This window comes from Salmo trutta, chromosome 29 (assembly GCF_901001165.1).
Source record: "Salmo trutta chromosome 29, fSalTru1.1, whole genome shotgun sequence".
In the NCBI taxonomy this organism is placed as follows: Eukaryota; Metazoa; Chordata; class Actinopteri; order Salmoniformes; family Salmonidae; genus Salmo; species Salmo trutta.
In genome coordinates this window covers 30,568,753-30,582,933 of record NC_042985.1, presented here as the reverse complement: position 1 = coordinate 30,582,933, position 14,181 = coordinate 30,568,753, and the positions used below count along the sequence as shown (strand labels likewise).

At 46.5% G+C, this 14,181-nt stretch overlaps 1 protein-coding gene across 2 annotated transcripts in view; it reads left to right on the top strand.

Moving 5' to 3' along the window:
* Window positions 1–14,181, top strand: part of LOC115167354 (tight junction protein ZO-1) — a 171,294-nt gene that overhangs the window by 16,036 nt on the left and 141,077 nt on the right. The window contains exon 1 of one of the 2 annotated variants that reach the window (XM_029721708.1): window positions 9,768–10,220. The exons of the other annotated variant lie outside the window; for it this stretch is intronic. Coding sequence (XP_029577568.1) covers window positions 10,126–10,220 — 95 coding nt within the window. The 5' untranslated portion in view covers window positions 9,768–10,125. Of the gene's footprint in view, window positions 1–9,767; window positions 10,221–14,181 lie in introns of those variants that run through there. 2 annotated transcript variants of the gene reach the window in all.

Genomic DNA, 14,181 nt, shown 5'->3' with positions numbered 1-14,181 from the left:
GGCATCCCTCCTCACACGGAGAGGCCTTTTTCCTCTCAACTTCCTGTTTCTCCCCTGAAGCTGGAGCCATAAATCACAGCCAGGCCAGTGCCTCATCCTCAGCTAAGCCGTAGTCCCTCCTCCTAGCTATGCCTGCCTACCTCACCGTCCTTCTGGCCCCTCTCTCCACCAGGCCTCCTCCGGGACCAGCCGCATGCACGCGTACACACCAATGGAGGCTGGTGGGAGGAGCTATAGGAGGACGGGTTCATGGTAATGGCTGGAATAGAATAATTGGAATGGAGTCAAACGTGTGGTTTCCATATGTTTGATACCGTTCCGTTCATTGCATTCCAGCTGTTACAATGAGCCTCCCACCAGCCTCCGCTGCCACACACACATATACACACATACACACACAGTCCTCTCACTGCCTTTCCGCCTGCAAAAAACCAAGACACAGTCAGACCACAAACACAGCAAAACAACAGCGCGCAGAGGAGGGAAGAGGCTGAGGAGGACAGGCGGAAATAGTGGGCACTTCGAAACACTGTTCTGTTCCATTTGCATACATATTACATTACCCGACAGCCCCATGTAATGTTAAAATGAATATGCTCCACACGTCCTCTGTATGAAACTTCCATGCTACCAGTGCCTCATGTTCATTTCATTACACTCTGGCATGTGAGACAAATAACATGTACGGTCTGCAAATAGAAAAGTATGTGTCAGCAGCCTGGATGGAGAGGAGATGGGGGGCCGTGCAGGCTGCCGGTACGAGGCGTTGCAGGGGAATGTGTCTGTGTGTGTGTGTGTGTGTGTGTTTGTGTGTGTGTGTGTGTGGAATGAAAGCAGCACTGCAGTGGAGTGTTGAGTTACAGCGATCCTCCATGACTGCAGTGACATCAAGCAGCTGGAGGTTTACACTGTCTGTCTGTCTGCCCTGCACTGCCTGACTGTAGAACGTGCCACACACAGTTGTTGTGATAACGGCTACGCTGCTTGTGTGGCTGTTAATGTCCGTGTCTCCCTTTGTGTGAGTGTGAGTTTGTGTGTGTGTGTGTGTGTGTGTGTGTGTTATGTTTGGAGTGTAAGTGTTTCTCCATTATGTGTTTGAGCAAGAGAGAGGCTGGTAGAGTGTGAGGGACTGTAGTTCAAGGCTACAGATGTAATCTTTCTGCAGTGGGTCATGTGATTAATTGTGGTCTGGGGCCAGTGGATAGTGTCATTTATGGCGAGGGATAATCAACACATTAGATGGGTGCTGCTCCTAGTGGAAATCTCAATCTTAAACCAATCCAATATTCTTCAATTCTACTCCACAACTGCAATTATGTGGAAGTGTGACCACTGTAAAGCTACAGTAACTTAAATGGATGTGATTGTGTGCCCTCTCTCTGCCTGATCCTGGTGGCATGTGGTCAGTGGGCAGGCAGACTGCTGGTGTTTATCTGAGTTAGTGGAGGCTGGGCTCTGTCACCTGTGACTGGGAGGTGTAGGTGTGCTGGGTAGGGTGGGGAGCAGCGGAGAAAGAATCTGCTGTGGGTCGACTTGTGCATCACCTTGCACTTCCCTTGACCTTGTCCTCTCTGTCTTCCACATGGTTGCAACCCAGGTCCTTCTCCTGTTATGGTGCTGCACTCGACAACCTCAAACCTTCCACAGTGTGTGTGTGTTGTTTGTGTGCATTTTTCTGTTTGTGTGTGTTTGTGTGCAGATCTGTTATTTTAATTTGATCAATCTGTTGTCGCAGATAATTTTCCTGCGCACATCAAACATTAGGCTATAACAAAATCAATGCCACAACATTTTTTTTCTATTCTCCCTGACTGTCTAGTTTTTATTTTGGTGAGTGTTAGTTTTTAAAGATTATATTATTAAAAAATATATTGCTCCATTATATTTTCTACATACTTTATATTTGGTTTTAGTCGTTTAAGTTTACACTGAAAATGTTTTACCATTCCGAAGTATAAAAACATAATAATTCAAAATAAAAATTCCTAACTTTTGGCAGCCAAGATTTAGCAATACATAAATGCATATAGGGGAAACTTCTCTGTATGAAAAATGTATCTACATAATAATTCACATTTATATTTCTGCAGGATTATTTTCCTGCTGTGAGAAGAATGGTCAAATTAAGATAGCACACCTGTATTTATGTTGGTCATGTATTAACAGTTCCATTCCCTGAAGTTCCATTCTGTCTGAAATAAGCCTAAGGAGACAGGAAGTCAGAAAGTGAGATTTTGGCTCTGGACAGTTATTTCAGAAGGACACCCCTCTGTTCTTCTCAAACAAAAAGTGGTGCTGACAATAGCAGTTTCATTTTGACCTTCCTCACCAGCTGCTCACCAGCTTGTACATCCTGGCATGAGCTTAGATACGTGTCTGTTGTTCTGGTGCTGTTCATTTATTTATTACATTTAAGGATGTTGTGTTTTCCTGTCTGATTAAATCCATACAGTAGGGATCTCTGAGGTCTCAGATTTGATTCTTGCAATCATATAGCCTATAGCTTGAGTGGGTTAGGCTATTGATGTAATAACTGTAATATCTTACGTTTCACCGAGTCGTGGCTGAAGGACGACATGGATAACATACAGCTGGCTGGGTTTTCCGTTAATCGGCAAGATAGAACAACTGCCTCCGGTAAGACAAGGGGTGGCGGTCTGTGTCTATTTGTCAATAACAACTGGTGCACAAAATCGAATATTATTGAAGTCTCAAGGTTTTGCTTGCCTGAGGTAAAGTATCTCATGATAAGCTGTAGATCACACTATTTACCAAGAGAGTTTTCATCTATATTTTTCGTGACTGTCTATTTACCACCACAGACCGATGCTGGCACTAAGACCGCACTCAACAAGCTGTATAAGGCCATAAGCAAACAAGAACATGCTCATCCAGAGGTGGTTCTCCTAGTGGCCGGAGACTTTAATGCAAGGAAACTTGAATCCGTTTTACCTAATTTCTACCAGCATGTTACATGTGCAACCAGAGAATAAAAACTCTAGACCACCTTTACTCCACACAGAGAGACGCGTACAAAGCTCTCCTTCACCCTCCATTTGGCCAATCTGACCATAACTCTATCCTCATGATTCCTGCTTACAAGCAACAACTAAAGGAGGAAGTACCAGTGACTCGCTCAATATGGAAGTGGTCAGATGACACAGATGCTAAGCTACAGGATTGTTTTGCTAGCACAGACTGGAATATGTTCCGTGATTCTTCCGATGGCAATGAGGAGTACACCACATCAGTCACTGGCTTCATCGATGACGTCGTCCCCATAGTGACCGTACGTACAGTACATACTCCAACCAGAAGCAATGGATTACAGGCAACTTCCGCACAGAGCTAAAGGGCAGAGCTGCCGCTTTCAAGGAGCGGGATTCTAACCCGGATGCTTATAAGAAATCCCGCTATGCCCTCCGACAAACCATCAAACAGGCAAAGCATCAATACAGGGCTAAGATTGAATCATACTACACTGGCTCTGATGCTCGTCGGTTGTGGCAGGGCTTGCAAACTATTACGGACTACAAAGGGAAGAACAGCCGTGAGCTGCCCAGTGACACGAGCCTACCAGATGAGCTAAATTACTTCTATGCTCACTTCAAGGCAAGCAACACTGAAGCATGCCTAAGAGCACCAGCTATTCCGGACACTGTGTGATCACACTCTCCGTAGCCGATGTGAGTAAGACCTTTAAACAGGTCAACATTCACAAGGTCCCAGGGCCAGACGAATTACCAGGACGTGTACTCCGAGCATGCGCTGACCAACTGGCAGGTGTCTTCACTGACATTTTCAACCTGTCCCTGACCGAGTCTGTAATACCAACATGTTTCAAGCAGACCACCGTAGTCCCTGTGTACAAGAACACCAAGGTAACCTGCCTAAATGACTACCGACCAGTAGCACTCACATCTGTAGCCATGAAGGGATTTGAAAGGCTGGTCATGGCTCACATCAACACCATTACCTCAGAAACCCTAGACCCACTTCAATTTGCATGCCGCCCCAACAGATCCACAGATGACACAATCTCTATTGCACTCCACACTGCCCTTTCCCACCTGGACAAAGGAACACCTACGTGAGAATGGTATTCATTGACTACAGCTCCGCATTCAACACCATAGTGCCCTCAAAGCTCATCACTAAGCTGTCTCCTCCTGTACTCCCTGTTCACCCATGTCTGCATGGCCAAGCACAACTCCAAACCATCATTGAATTTGCAGATGACACGACGGTGGTAGGCCTGATCACCGACAACGATGAGACAGCCTATAGGGAGGAGGTCAGGGACCTGGCAGTGTGGTGCCAGGATAACAACCTCTCCCTCAATGTGATCAAGACAAAGGAGATGATTGTTGACTACAGGAAAAGGAGGGCCAAGCACGCCCCTATTCTCATCAACTGGGCTATAGTGAAGCAGGTTGAGAGCTTCAAATTGCTTGTTGTCCACATCACCAATGAACTATCACGGTCCAAACACACCAAGACAGTCGTGAAGAGTGCACGACAACGCATATTCCCCCTCAGGAGACTGAAAATATTTGGCATGGGTCCTCAGATCCTCAAAAAGTTCTATAGCTGCAACATCGAGAACATCTTGACTGGTTGCATCACCGCCTGGTATGTCAACTGCTTGGCATCCGACCGCAAGTTGCTACAGAGGGTAGTGCGTACGGCCAAGTACATCACGGGGGCCAAGCTTCCTGCCATCCAGGACCTCTATACCAGGTGGTGTCAGAGGAAGGCCCTAAAAATTGCCAAAGCCAACCTAGTCATAGACTGTTCTCTCTGCTACCGCACGGCAAGTGGTACCGGAGCACCAAGTCTAGGTCCAAGAGGCTTCTTAACAGCTTCTACCCCCAAGCCATAAGACTCCTGAACATCTAATCAAATGGCTACCCAGACTACGCTGCTGCTACTCTCTGTCACTTCACCTTTACCTACATGTACATATTACCTCAATTACCACGACTAACCTGTGCCCCCGTACATTGACTCTGTACCGGTGACCCCTGTATATCGCCTCGCTACTGTTATTTTATTGTTTGCTCTTTAATTATTTGTTATTTTTCTTTTTTATCCTTTTAAATTGTTTTAATGTATTTTTTACTTCAGTTTATTTTAGTAAATACTTTCTGAACACCTATTTTTCTTAACTGCATTGTTGGTTAAGGGCTTGTAAGTAAGCATTTCACTGTTAGGTCTACACCTGTTGTATTCGGCTCAAATAACATTTGATTTGATGTTGTTTGCCCATTTGTATGTAGACCTAATGTAGTCCATGTTACATTTAGCCCATTGAAGGAATATTTTCTGCACAATAGCCTATCCATATTGGCATCTGATTTATAACCTACCTTGCATCAGACCCCTCCTCCCCCTCCCAGCCAGGCTGATGGGCAGTAATGTTCCTCTGCAGTGACATGCTTTAAGAGGAGGTAGAGGAGATTGTGGCTCAGCTTAGTCATTAAGAATCCCTTAGTGCTTAATGAAAGATTACTAACCGTTACGTCCAGTGCCCTGGCCAAATTTTCCATTTGAAACACAGACCTCTACCATCCATTTAAAACACAGGCCATCCTGCCCCATCCCTCAATGTGATCGGACAGGCACTTTGTTTACTCCCAGAATACAGCCCATAGACATACAACGGAAACAAAATGGCAGCCATTCACTGGCCCTGAATTTATTATTAGCTAAGCAACTGCATGTTTTATTCTTCTATTGTCAACATGTCATGTTAGCATCTTAGCATAGTATGTGGCAAAATACATGTACGTTGTCAAGGAGTGCGGTCACGTGTGTTTTGCAAAGCAGAGGATCACTGGTTCGAGCCTGGTATGGCTACAGGGACAGTGGAGGAAGATATACTGCTAGCACCACACTGACGTCAGTTTCACACGCCGTTTGAATATTTCATATCCAATACTGCAGTATATAAAATTCAATCATGTTGTTTTTATGTTTTGGTGTATCCAGTCCAGTGGCTGTGCTCAAATGAATGAGCTGTAGGATGACGCAGAGACTTGTTTAACCTTTAAAGGTTAATGGTCCTTTCCATGAGGCCGAGTGGTTCTGAAACAGTCCCAGTGCTTGGATCATGAACTCAGAGATCACAGAGCTTCAGAGAGAGAAACAGTATCTTACACACATCTGACCGGAAAGGGACAAGCCTTTTAAGTCTAATGTTCTGTACAGTGTTTTCCACCTCTTGTTGTATCTGAAAATGTAGACATGTTTACTGTTGCTTAGAATTGGACATTGAATCAATGTGAAAATAGTGGTCCTCCCAGAGATACTGGGATCTTTTGGCCTTTGACTGCTGACCGCTTAGTTTGACCTCTGATTCTTATGAGATGTTTATGTAAGACTCTTGAGCAGGGATGTATCAAAAACGGATAATATAGGTGAATATATCTGTACGGGAAAAAGAGAAGAACTGTCTCAGTATGGAGATGGTGTCACGCCCTGACCATAGAGAGACTTTTTATTCTCTATTTTCGCTAGGTCGGGGTGTGACTAGGGGGGGGGGGGTGTTTCTATCTAGGTGTTTTATTTCTATGTTGGCCTGGTATGGTTCCCAATCAGAGGCAGCTGTTTATTGTTGTCTCTGATTGGGGATCATATTTAGGCAGTCATTTCCCAACTGTGTTTTGTGGGATCTTGTTTTGAGTTAGTGCATGTAGCACCGCTGATATTACAGCTAGTTGTGTGTTTCGTTTTGTAAGTTTCACTTAATAAAATATGTGGAACTCAGAGCACGCTGCGCCTTGGTCCGTCTCTCCACACAACCGCGACAGAAGATCCCACCACAACAGGACCAAGCACCGTGCCCAGGAGGAGATGGCCTCCTGGACTTACGAGGAGATCGAGGAGAGAATATCCTGAACTTGGGAGGAAATCTTGGCAAGATACGAAAGCCTGCCGTTAAAGCAGACGCAAGGAGAGAAGGGAGGACAGCGACGACACCGGGGTTCGCGGCCACAAAGACAGCCCGAAAGACAGCCCAAATTTTTTTTTGGGGGGGGCACATGGGGTGGTCGGCAAAGCCGAGGAATGAGCCAGAGACCGTCAGGGAGTCGAAGGAGGAGCTCGATGAAAGATTCCGGAGAGAGGTGGTGGCGATGAGAGAGCTGCAGCGTGGGCGTGCTGAGGAGCGTGACACCAGTCCGGTGTCATCTGCACCGGTTTCACGCATCTGGCCTCCAGTGCGCCTCCCCAGTCTGGTACATCCTGTGTCTCCTCCACGCACTCGCCCTGAGGTGTGTCACCGTTCCGGTACAATTTGTGCCGGTTCTACGCACCAGGTCTCCAGTGCACCTCCACAGCCCAGTACGTCCTGCGCCAGCTCCCCGCACTCGCCCTGAAGAGCGTGTCACCAGTCCGGTGCAACCTGTGCTGGCTCCACGCATCAGGCCTCCAGTGCGCCTCCCCAGTCCGGTACGTCCTGTGCTTGCTCCTCGCACTTGCCCTGAAGTGCTGTCACCAGTCCGGTGCAACCTGTGCCTGCTCCACGCATCAGGCCTCCAGTGCGCCTCCCCAGTGCGCCTCCCCAGTCCGTTACGTCCTGTGCCTGCTCCTCGCACTCGCACTGAAGAGCGTGTCACCAGTCCGGTGCAACCTGTGCCTGCTCCACGCATCAGGCCTCCAGTGCGCCTCCCCAGTCCGGTACGTCCTGTGCCTGCTCCTCGCACTCGCCCTGAAGAGCGTGTCACCAGTCCGGTGCAACCTGTACCGGCCCCACGTATCAGGCCTCCAGTGCGCCTCCCCAGTCCGGTACGTCCTGTGCCTGCGTCCGTGTCCCCAGTCCAGAGCCTCCGGCGACGGTCCACAGTCCGGAACCCCCTGCGACGGTCAATGTTCCGGAGCCTCCAGTGGGGGTCAACGGTCCGGAGCTTCCAGGCACGGTGTCCAGTCCAGCTCCAAGGCCGGAGCCTTCCTCTGCACCGGTGCCCAGTCCAGGCACGGCGTCCAGTCCCGCTCCATGGCAGGAGCCTTCCTCTGCGCCGGTGCCCAGTCCAGGCACGACGGCCAACTCATCTCCATGGCCGGAGCCTTCCCCTGCGCCGATGCCCAGTCCAAGCAAGCATCCAGTCCAGCTCCAAGGCCAGAGTCTTCCTCTGCGCCGGTGCCCAGTTCGGGCACGGCGTCCAGTCCAGCTCCAAGGCCGGAGCCTTCCTCTGTGCGGATGTCCGAGCACGGCGTCCAGTCCAGCTCCATGGCCGGAGCGTTCTTTGGTGCCCAGTCCGGGAGCGGCGTCCAAACCAGCTCCATAGCCGGGGCCCTCCTTTGCGCCGATGCCCATTACGGGCACAGCGTTCTACCCGGCTCCATGGTCGGATCCGGGGTCTGGGCGGGGGCAAAGACCCGCACCGGAGCCGCCACCGACACTAGTCACCCCCCCCTACCCTCCCTAGTTGGTTTCAGGTTTTGTGGCCGGAGTCCGCACCTTTGGGGTGGGGTACTGTCACGCCCTGACCATAGAGAGTCTTTTTATTCTCTATTTTGGTTAGGTCGGGGTGTGACTGGGGGGGTGTTTCTATGTAGGTGTTTTATTTCTATGTTGGCCTGGTATGGTTCCCAATCAGAGGCAGCTGTTTATCGTTGTCTCTGATTGGGGATCATGTTTAGGCAGCCATTTCCCCACTGTGTTTTGTGGGATCTTGTTTTGAGTTAGTGCATGTAGCACCTCTGATGTTACGGTTAGTTGTTTGTTTCATTTTGTAAGTTTCACTTAATAAAATATGTGGAACTCAGAGCACGCTGCGCCTTGGTCCGTCTCTCCACACAACCGTGACAGATGGTTTGTTTTTATTTGTGATGAGAACAGAAACGGTATACAATAATCTGTGTGCAGTAGGCTGGCTAATCTAACTCAATCCACTTTTAGATTCCTAATCATCTGTAATCTGGGACCAGACAGGGATCTTTGGTTAAGTGAGACTCCTCCTAGTTGTGAATCAGGACAGAAAAACAATAGAACTGTATGTTTAGGACAGTAATAACAAAAACGATACATAGTATTGTGTTCGTAAACCGCTTAGAAACAGTTTCTGTATTCAAACGAATGTTACATTCTCATCTCTCAAATCCCTTTCCCAATTAGCCTTGTTGTTGAACTCTATTTAATTGAGCCAGTGATGGGATAATGGTGACTGCCTTTCAGACCTCAGTCGGAGCAGGGTTTGGCTGACTAAGATTAAAACAACAAGGTCAGTAGGTAGGCAGCTGTCACAGATGAAGCAAACCCTGTTTTTCAGTTTCACTTACTGCCTTGATACCTGCAAATGTAAGATAACATTGTAAAAAAAAATATATAATAATAGATAGGGTAGGAAGAAATGTTTAATGATTTATGTTTAATTAAATATGGTCTAATTGATGTGATCAACATGTTGATAATAGACTATAATTACATTGTGGGAGAAAAAAAATGTATCTTGTTCCCTCCTACCTTCTCTGCTGTCCCCCCTTCCTTTCAGTAGGTATAAAAACTACCGGTCTGGGAGCAGTCCTGGATCAGCCCATTAATCAAGTTTTTATACAGCCCTTTTTTATAGGGTTTAATTATGAACCCTGTGTTTGCTCTGAGAAAACAAAAAAACTATATCTTGCACCCAAATTAAATACCAAGATTTATTCATTGGACAAGAACCCCTCTCAGCTCTACATGCCCTCCCTCTCCCTCCCTCTAACCCCTCTCTTCTCTGCTCTCTCTCGTTAAACACACGCACAGCACACTGTCTCCTACCTCACACACGGACGTTTGGGTGCCGCTGCAGCGTTTCGCTAGCTAGAGTTTTTTTTCCAAAGAAAAGTGCCTCTAGGGCGAACAACAAAACAATGTTGTGGTCCTGACTAACATTGAATGGATTAGCCATCTATTCTTGAGCACTAATGAGATTAGGGTGTCATTGCAGACATGGGTTGCAGCGGCATGGTACCTTTTGTTGAGCTCCGTGGGGAGTGTTTTCCCTGTCAGTCCTTCAGCGCTGGAAATGGCGTTCTGATGCTGAACAAGGAAGACGCGGTGCAGGCGGATGCCAGCGAATAGAAATTACATGTTTTCCATAAACTGGTTTGTGGTGTGGATTCCTAGTAGTGGTGGACAACATGAAGTACCAGAAATACATAACGGTGATGCAGATGGCTATGGGGGTGACTGCCATCAACAGAGACAATTGCATCCCTCCTAAGAGACAGATGTGGTGAGTATGGATTTCACCGTGCGGGGAACCGGGGTGATGCTGAGGAGAGGAGAGGAGGATAGCGTAGTGTATGTACAGTCTACCGTATCAGTCTTACCTAATGACAGCGGAGAGGAAGACAGAGAGAGGAACCACACAGCCATTGTGCTTCTGCTCCGGCTGCACAATTAGCTTTTTAGCTTTGTTGTCAAGGAGAGTGGGAGTCTCTGTGTGACATGCTTAGTTAGGGTGAGCAGCAGCTGTTTGCGGAAGTCAGCTCAAGCCTCCCTCTTTGTGCTCAATGTTGCCACGGCTGTGGTAGTGGGCAGGGAGGAAGATTGTATGCCGGTATATGTTGTATTTGTGTTTTCTGGGGCAGGGTAATTGTTAGCCAATGCCGATACATATTTGTATATGTCATGTATTTATTTTAGGCAATGCCTACATGGTTTGTAATGCCTACTTGGATGTATCAGTGTCTCTCCCTATATGTTTGAATTGGGCAGGGGGGGGTTGTAATTCCACTACATTCCAGTTGTATCTGTCCCTCTGTTTTTTGGGAACTAGTGGTGGCACATCCCTCTCAGAGGAAGAAATCACACATTTACTGTGATGATCTAGAAAGATCCAGAAATTATTAAAGACCAGGTGAAACGGAGTAATAAAGGCATTGTTATCTAGACACAATGTGACAAAATATGTCGGAGACATTATATTTTAGTCTGATGTATACTGTGTGGACTTGATTTTGTCCCTGTCTTTGTGTTATTTCTGATTCCAGTACATTTGCCTTTCACACAGTCCACTTCCTTCCTCATCATGTTATTATTACCCCCTTGTTAGAAATGGTAATACTACCCTGTGAAATCTGAATAACTATTGCTATCATCATTTTTTGATCTCTGCATCTAATTCAAATGAATAGCGTGAAAATATGTAGCATGAAGCATGATCTCCTCCTATTATTAGTCATTGTTCAATACTACTGTAAAACAGGAGTTACCGGTGCATAGTAAGCTATATCACTGGGAGGAGTTCCTGTTGATGGGTGCATCTAATCATCAGAACCCCCCCTCTGTGGTGCGTGTCTACATCTCAGCCTTCCCACCTGTCTGTTGATAACCAGATTGACGTATAATCTCATTTTACCATCCATCCATTACACAGATCACGATTTGTCCATCCAGATGTGACCACCATACTATATTCACTTTACCTTATACCTCTTACCGTGACTACCCTAGTTCAGTTCAACCTATGGAAACATGGAGTGCTTCTGTATTATACTGCAGTAGTCACGGTAAGACCAGGACAAAGCCGTGTCAACTACCTGTGTTTGGCTGTTCTCCTAAACCCTTTTACTTAGTGTCTTAGTAACCACCATATCATGAAATCAAACCCTTACTGCTGCAGGATAAATAAAGAAAATCAAAGTAAATAAGTAAATAAATCGGAGTAAATAAGAAAATCTATCATTCTAGTAGGGAATCAATGGAAGGGATTGGTTGGTATTTCTTTCTTCGGTCAGATCGCATGTGCACTGTTTCCTCATCTGTAATCCACACAAATGACGTTAAGCATGTGACATAATCCGGCCAAATTCGGTGGTATTAGTCTTCGATGACAAACAAACAGTGGTTTATTGGTTTATTGTATCCGATCTAGCAGAGCTAATTCTGGGGGATGTTTATGAAAACATTCCAATTCTGAGTGTGAAGAAGATTCCAGATCAGCAGTCAAAAAGCTTCAGATTGGGAGTGGGAAGAATGTTTTCTATTCTAGAATGTGCTCCTCCTTTCTTTGTGTGAATGCTGTCACTAGTGTTGAGAGAGCAGCAGCAAGCACTGTGGTTCTTTTTTTGACACTGCTCCCTTAAGAGAGGCAGTGCGGTGCGGTGGATCTCAGGGTCATCCCATTCCGTGGTGGGGGGAGGGGGATACCCATTAAAAGGAGATTACAATATTGACTGACGGACCGATGGACATGTTAGATGCCCCCTGTAGAAGCCAGTTAGCCCCTGCTAGGCTAACTTCTTGTTGTTTTGTATTGGCCAGAATGGTTGTAATCTCCTCTTAGCTGGTTTATGGCACTAAAGGGAACAGATTAAATTGGGTTTATTGACTTGTGGCTGCCCCTATCCCCACCCCCATACAGTGCCTTCACCTCATGGGGGGGCATTTGAATCAGGCATCATTCAAGACGGTTGTAAGTGGGCTTACCATACACAGCAGGGTGCTCTGGGTGGGGCCAACACTGACCACATTAAAAAGGATAGGAGGATGGCTGTTAATATACACTGAGTGTACAAAACATTAAGAACTCCTGCTCTTTTCATGACATAGACTGACCAGGTGAATCTTGGTGAAATATATGATCCCTTATGGATGTCACTTGTTAAATCCACTTCAATCAGTGTAGATGAAGGGGACACATGTTAAGCATTGAGATAGTTGAGACATGGATTGTGTATGTGTGTCATTCAGAGGGTGAATGGGCAAAACAAAATATTTAAGTGCCTTTGAACAGGGTATGGTAGTAGGTGTGAGGTGCACCTGTTTGTGTCAAGAACTGCAAACGCTGCTGGGTTTTTCACGCTCAACAGTTTCCCGTGTGTATCAAGAATGGTCCACCACCCAAAGGACATCCAGCCAACTTGACACAACTGTGGAAAGCATTGGAGTCAACATGGGCCAGCATCCCTGTGGAATGCTTTCGACACCTTTTAGAGTCCATTCACCGATTAATTTAAGCTGTTCTGAGGGCATGGGGGGGGGGGGGTGTTCCTAATGTTTGGTATACCAGTGGAGGTCAGTGCTGTTTTAAGATGAGGGAGGATGATTCTATTACAGAAAATTGGATGACTGTCATTCATATTCCATTCACCCAGTTCAATGTAACAGCGATAGGTTTAGGCTACATGATACTCAAATTTTCCCTATACCCATCATGAGGTTGCTACAACCTAGCCTATGAATGAAAGTTTACAACGCAGGTGCACACAGGTCGAGAGACCTGACACATCACCTGACATGATTCTGATCTCTCTGTCACTGTCTTTTTCGCCCCCCCCTCTCTCTGTCATTCATTAATCAGATTAATACATTAACTGAATTTGTGTAGTTGATGCCAAAAAACAGTAGTTTTCCCTTCACACACAGACCAACGGTGCATTAATTCAGCAAGCACTGAGGCCGTGTTCGGGGCCTTCGTGACCTCACGGTAATGTAGCTGCAGTAATTGCTCCTATAAAAGCCTGGCTGGAGGAGCAATGACAACAAGACCTATCAGACATTTATCCCCTCCAGGAAGATACAGACGTGGAGAAGCATGACTGTTAAAATCTGTGAGTCAGTAAAATGCTCCCGGCCAGAATGACTCATGCCTGTCATGAAGACTCGCAGGAGGCTGACAAGACGGAATCTGTCACCGCGCCACAAACACCAGAGGACATGACAAACTAGCTAACCCCATGTACCTTTCCCATATGAACTTGGTAATGTCCTCTACACTGGGCGTTTTATATTTCTCTTTTAGGATCTATATCCAGCTTTCACAAGTGAATACATCACGAGTCTAGGAAGTATGACAAGGTGACTCAACTACCCTACCTTTTGTTTCTTTCTAGTAAGAAAAGAGAAAGAAACAGAAGCCTTGTACTGGAGTTAGCTCACACTCAGTGAGATGCCCTGCGGCTCTCACCTTGCAGGTTAGGGTTAAGGAAGACTTCGTCCTCACCTCAGTGCAGTCCATGGACAGATGCTGAGCAGATGTTCCTGCCCTACTGTTCATTTATTAGCCTTACATTCCGTTTACACACTGTTAGTCAGAACCTAGTGTCAACCTGGACTTGGGTTAATACACTTTACACTCCATTACCAGACATAACGCCAAGCTGTGCTTTTATTGTAAGTGTTTCACCCTCTCTAATAAGGAGGATCTACTGCACGTGGAGAAGTGATCAGGAAAGATGAGGCGTGTGGCT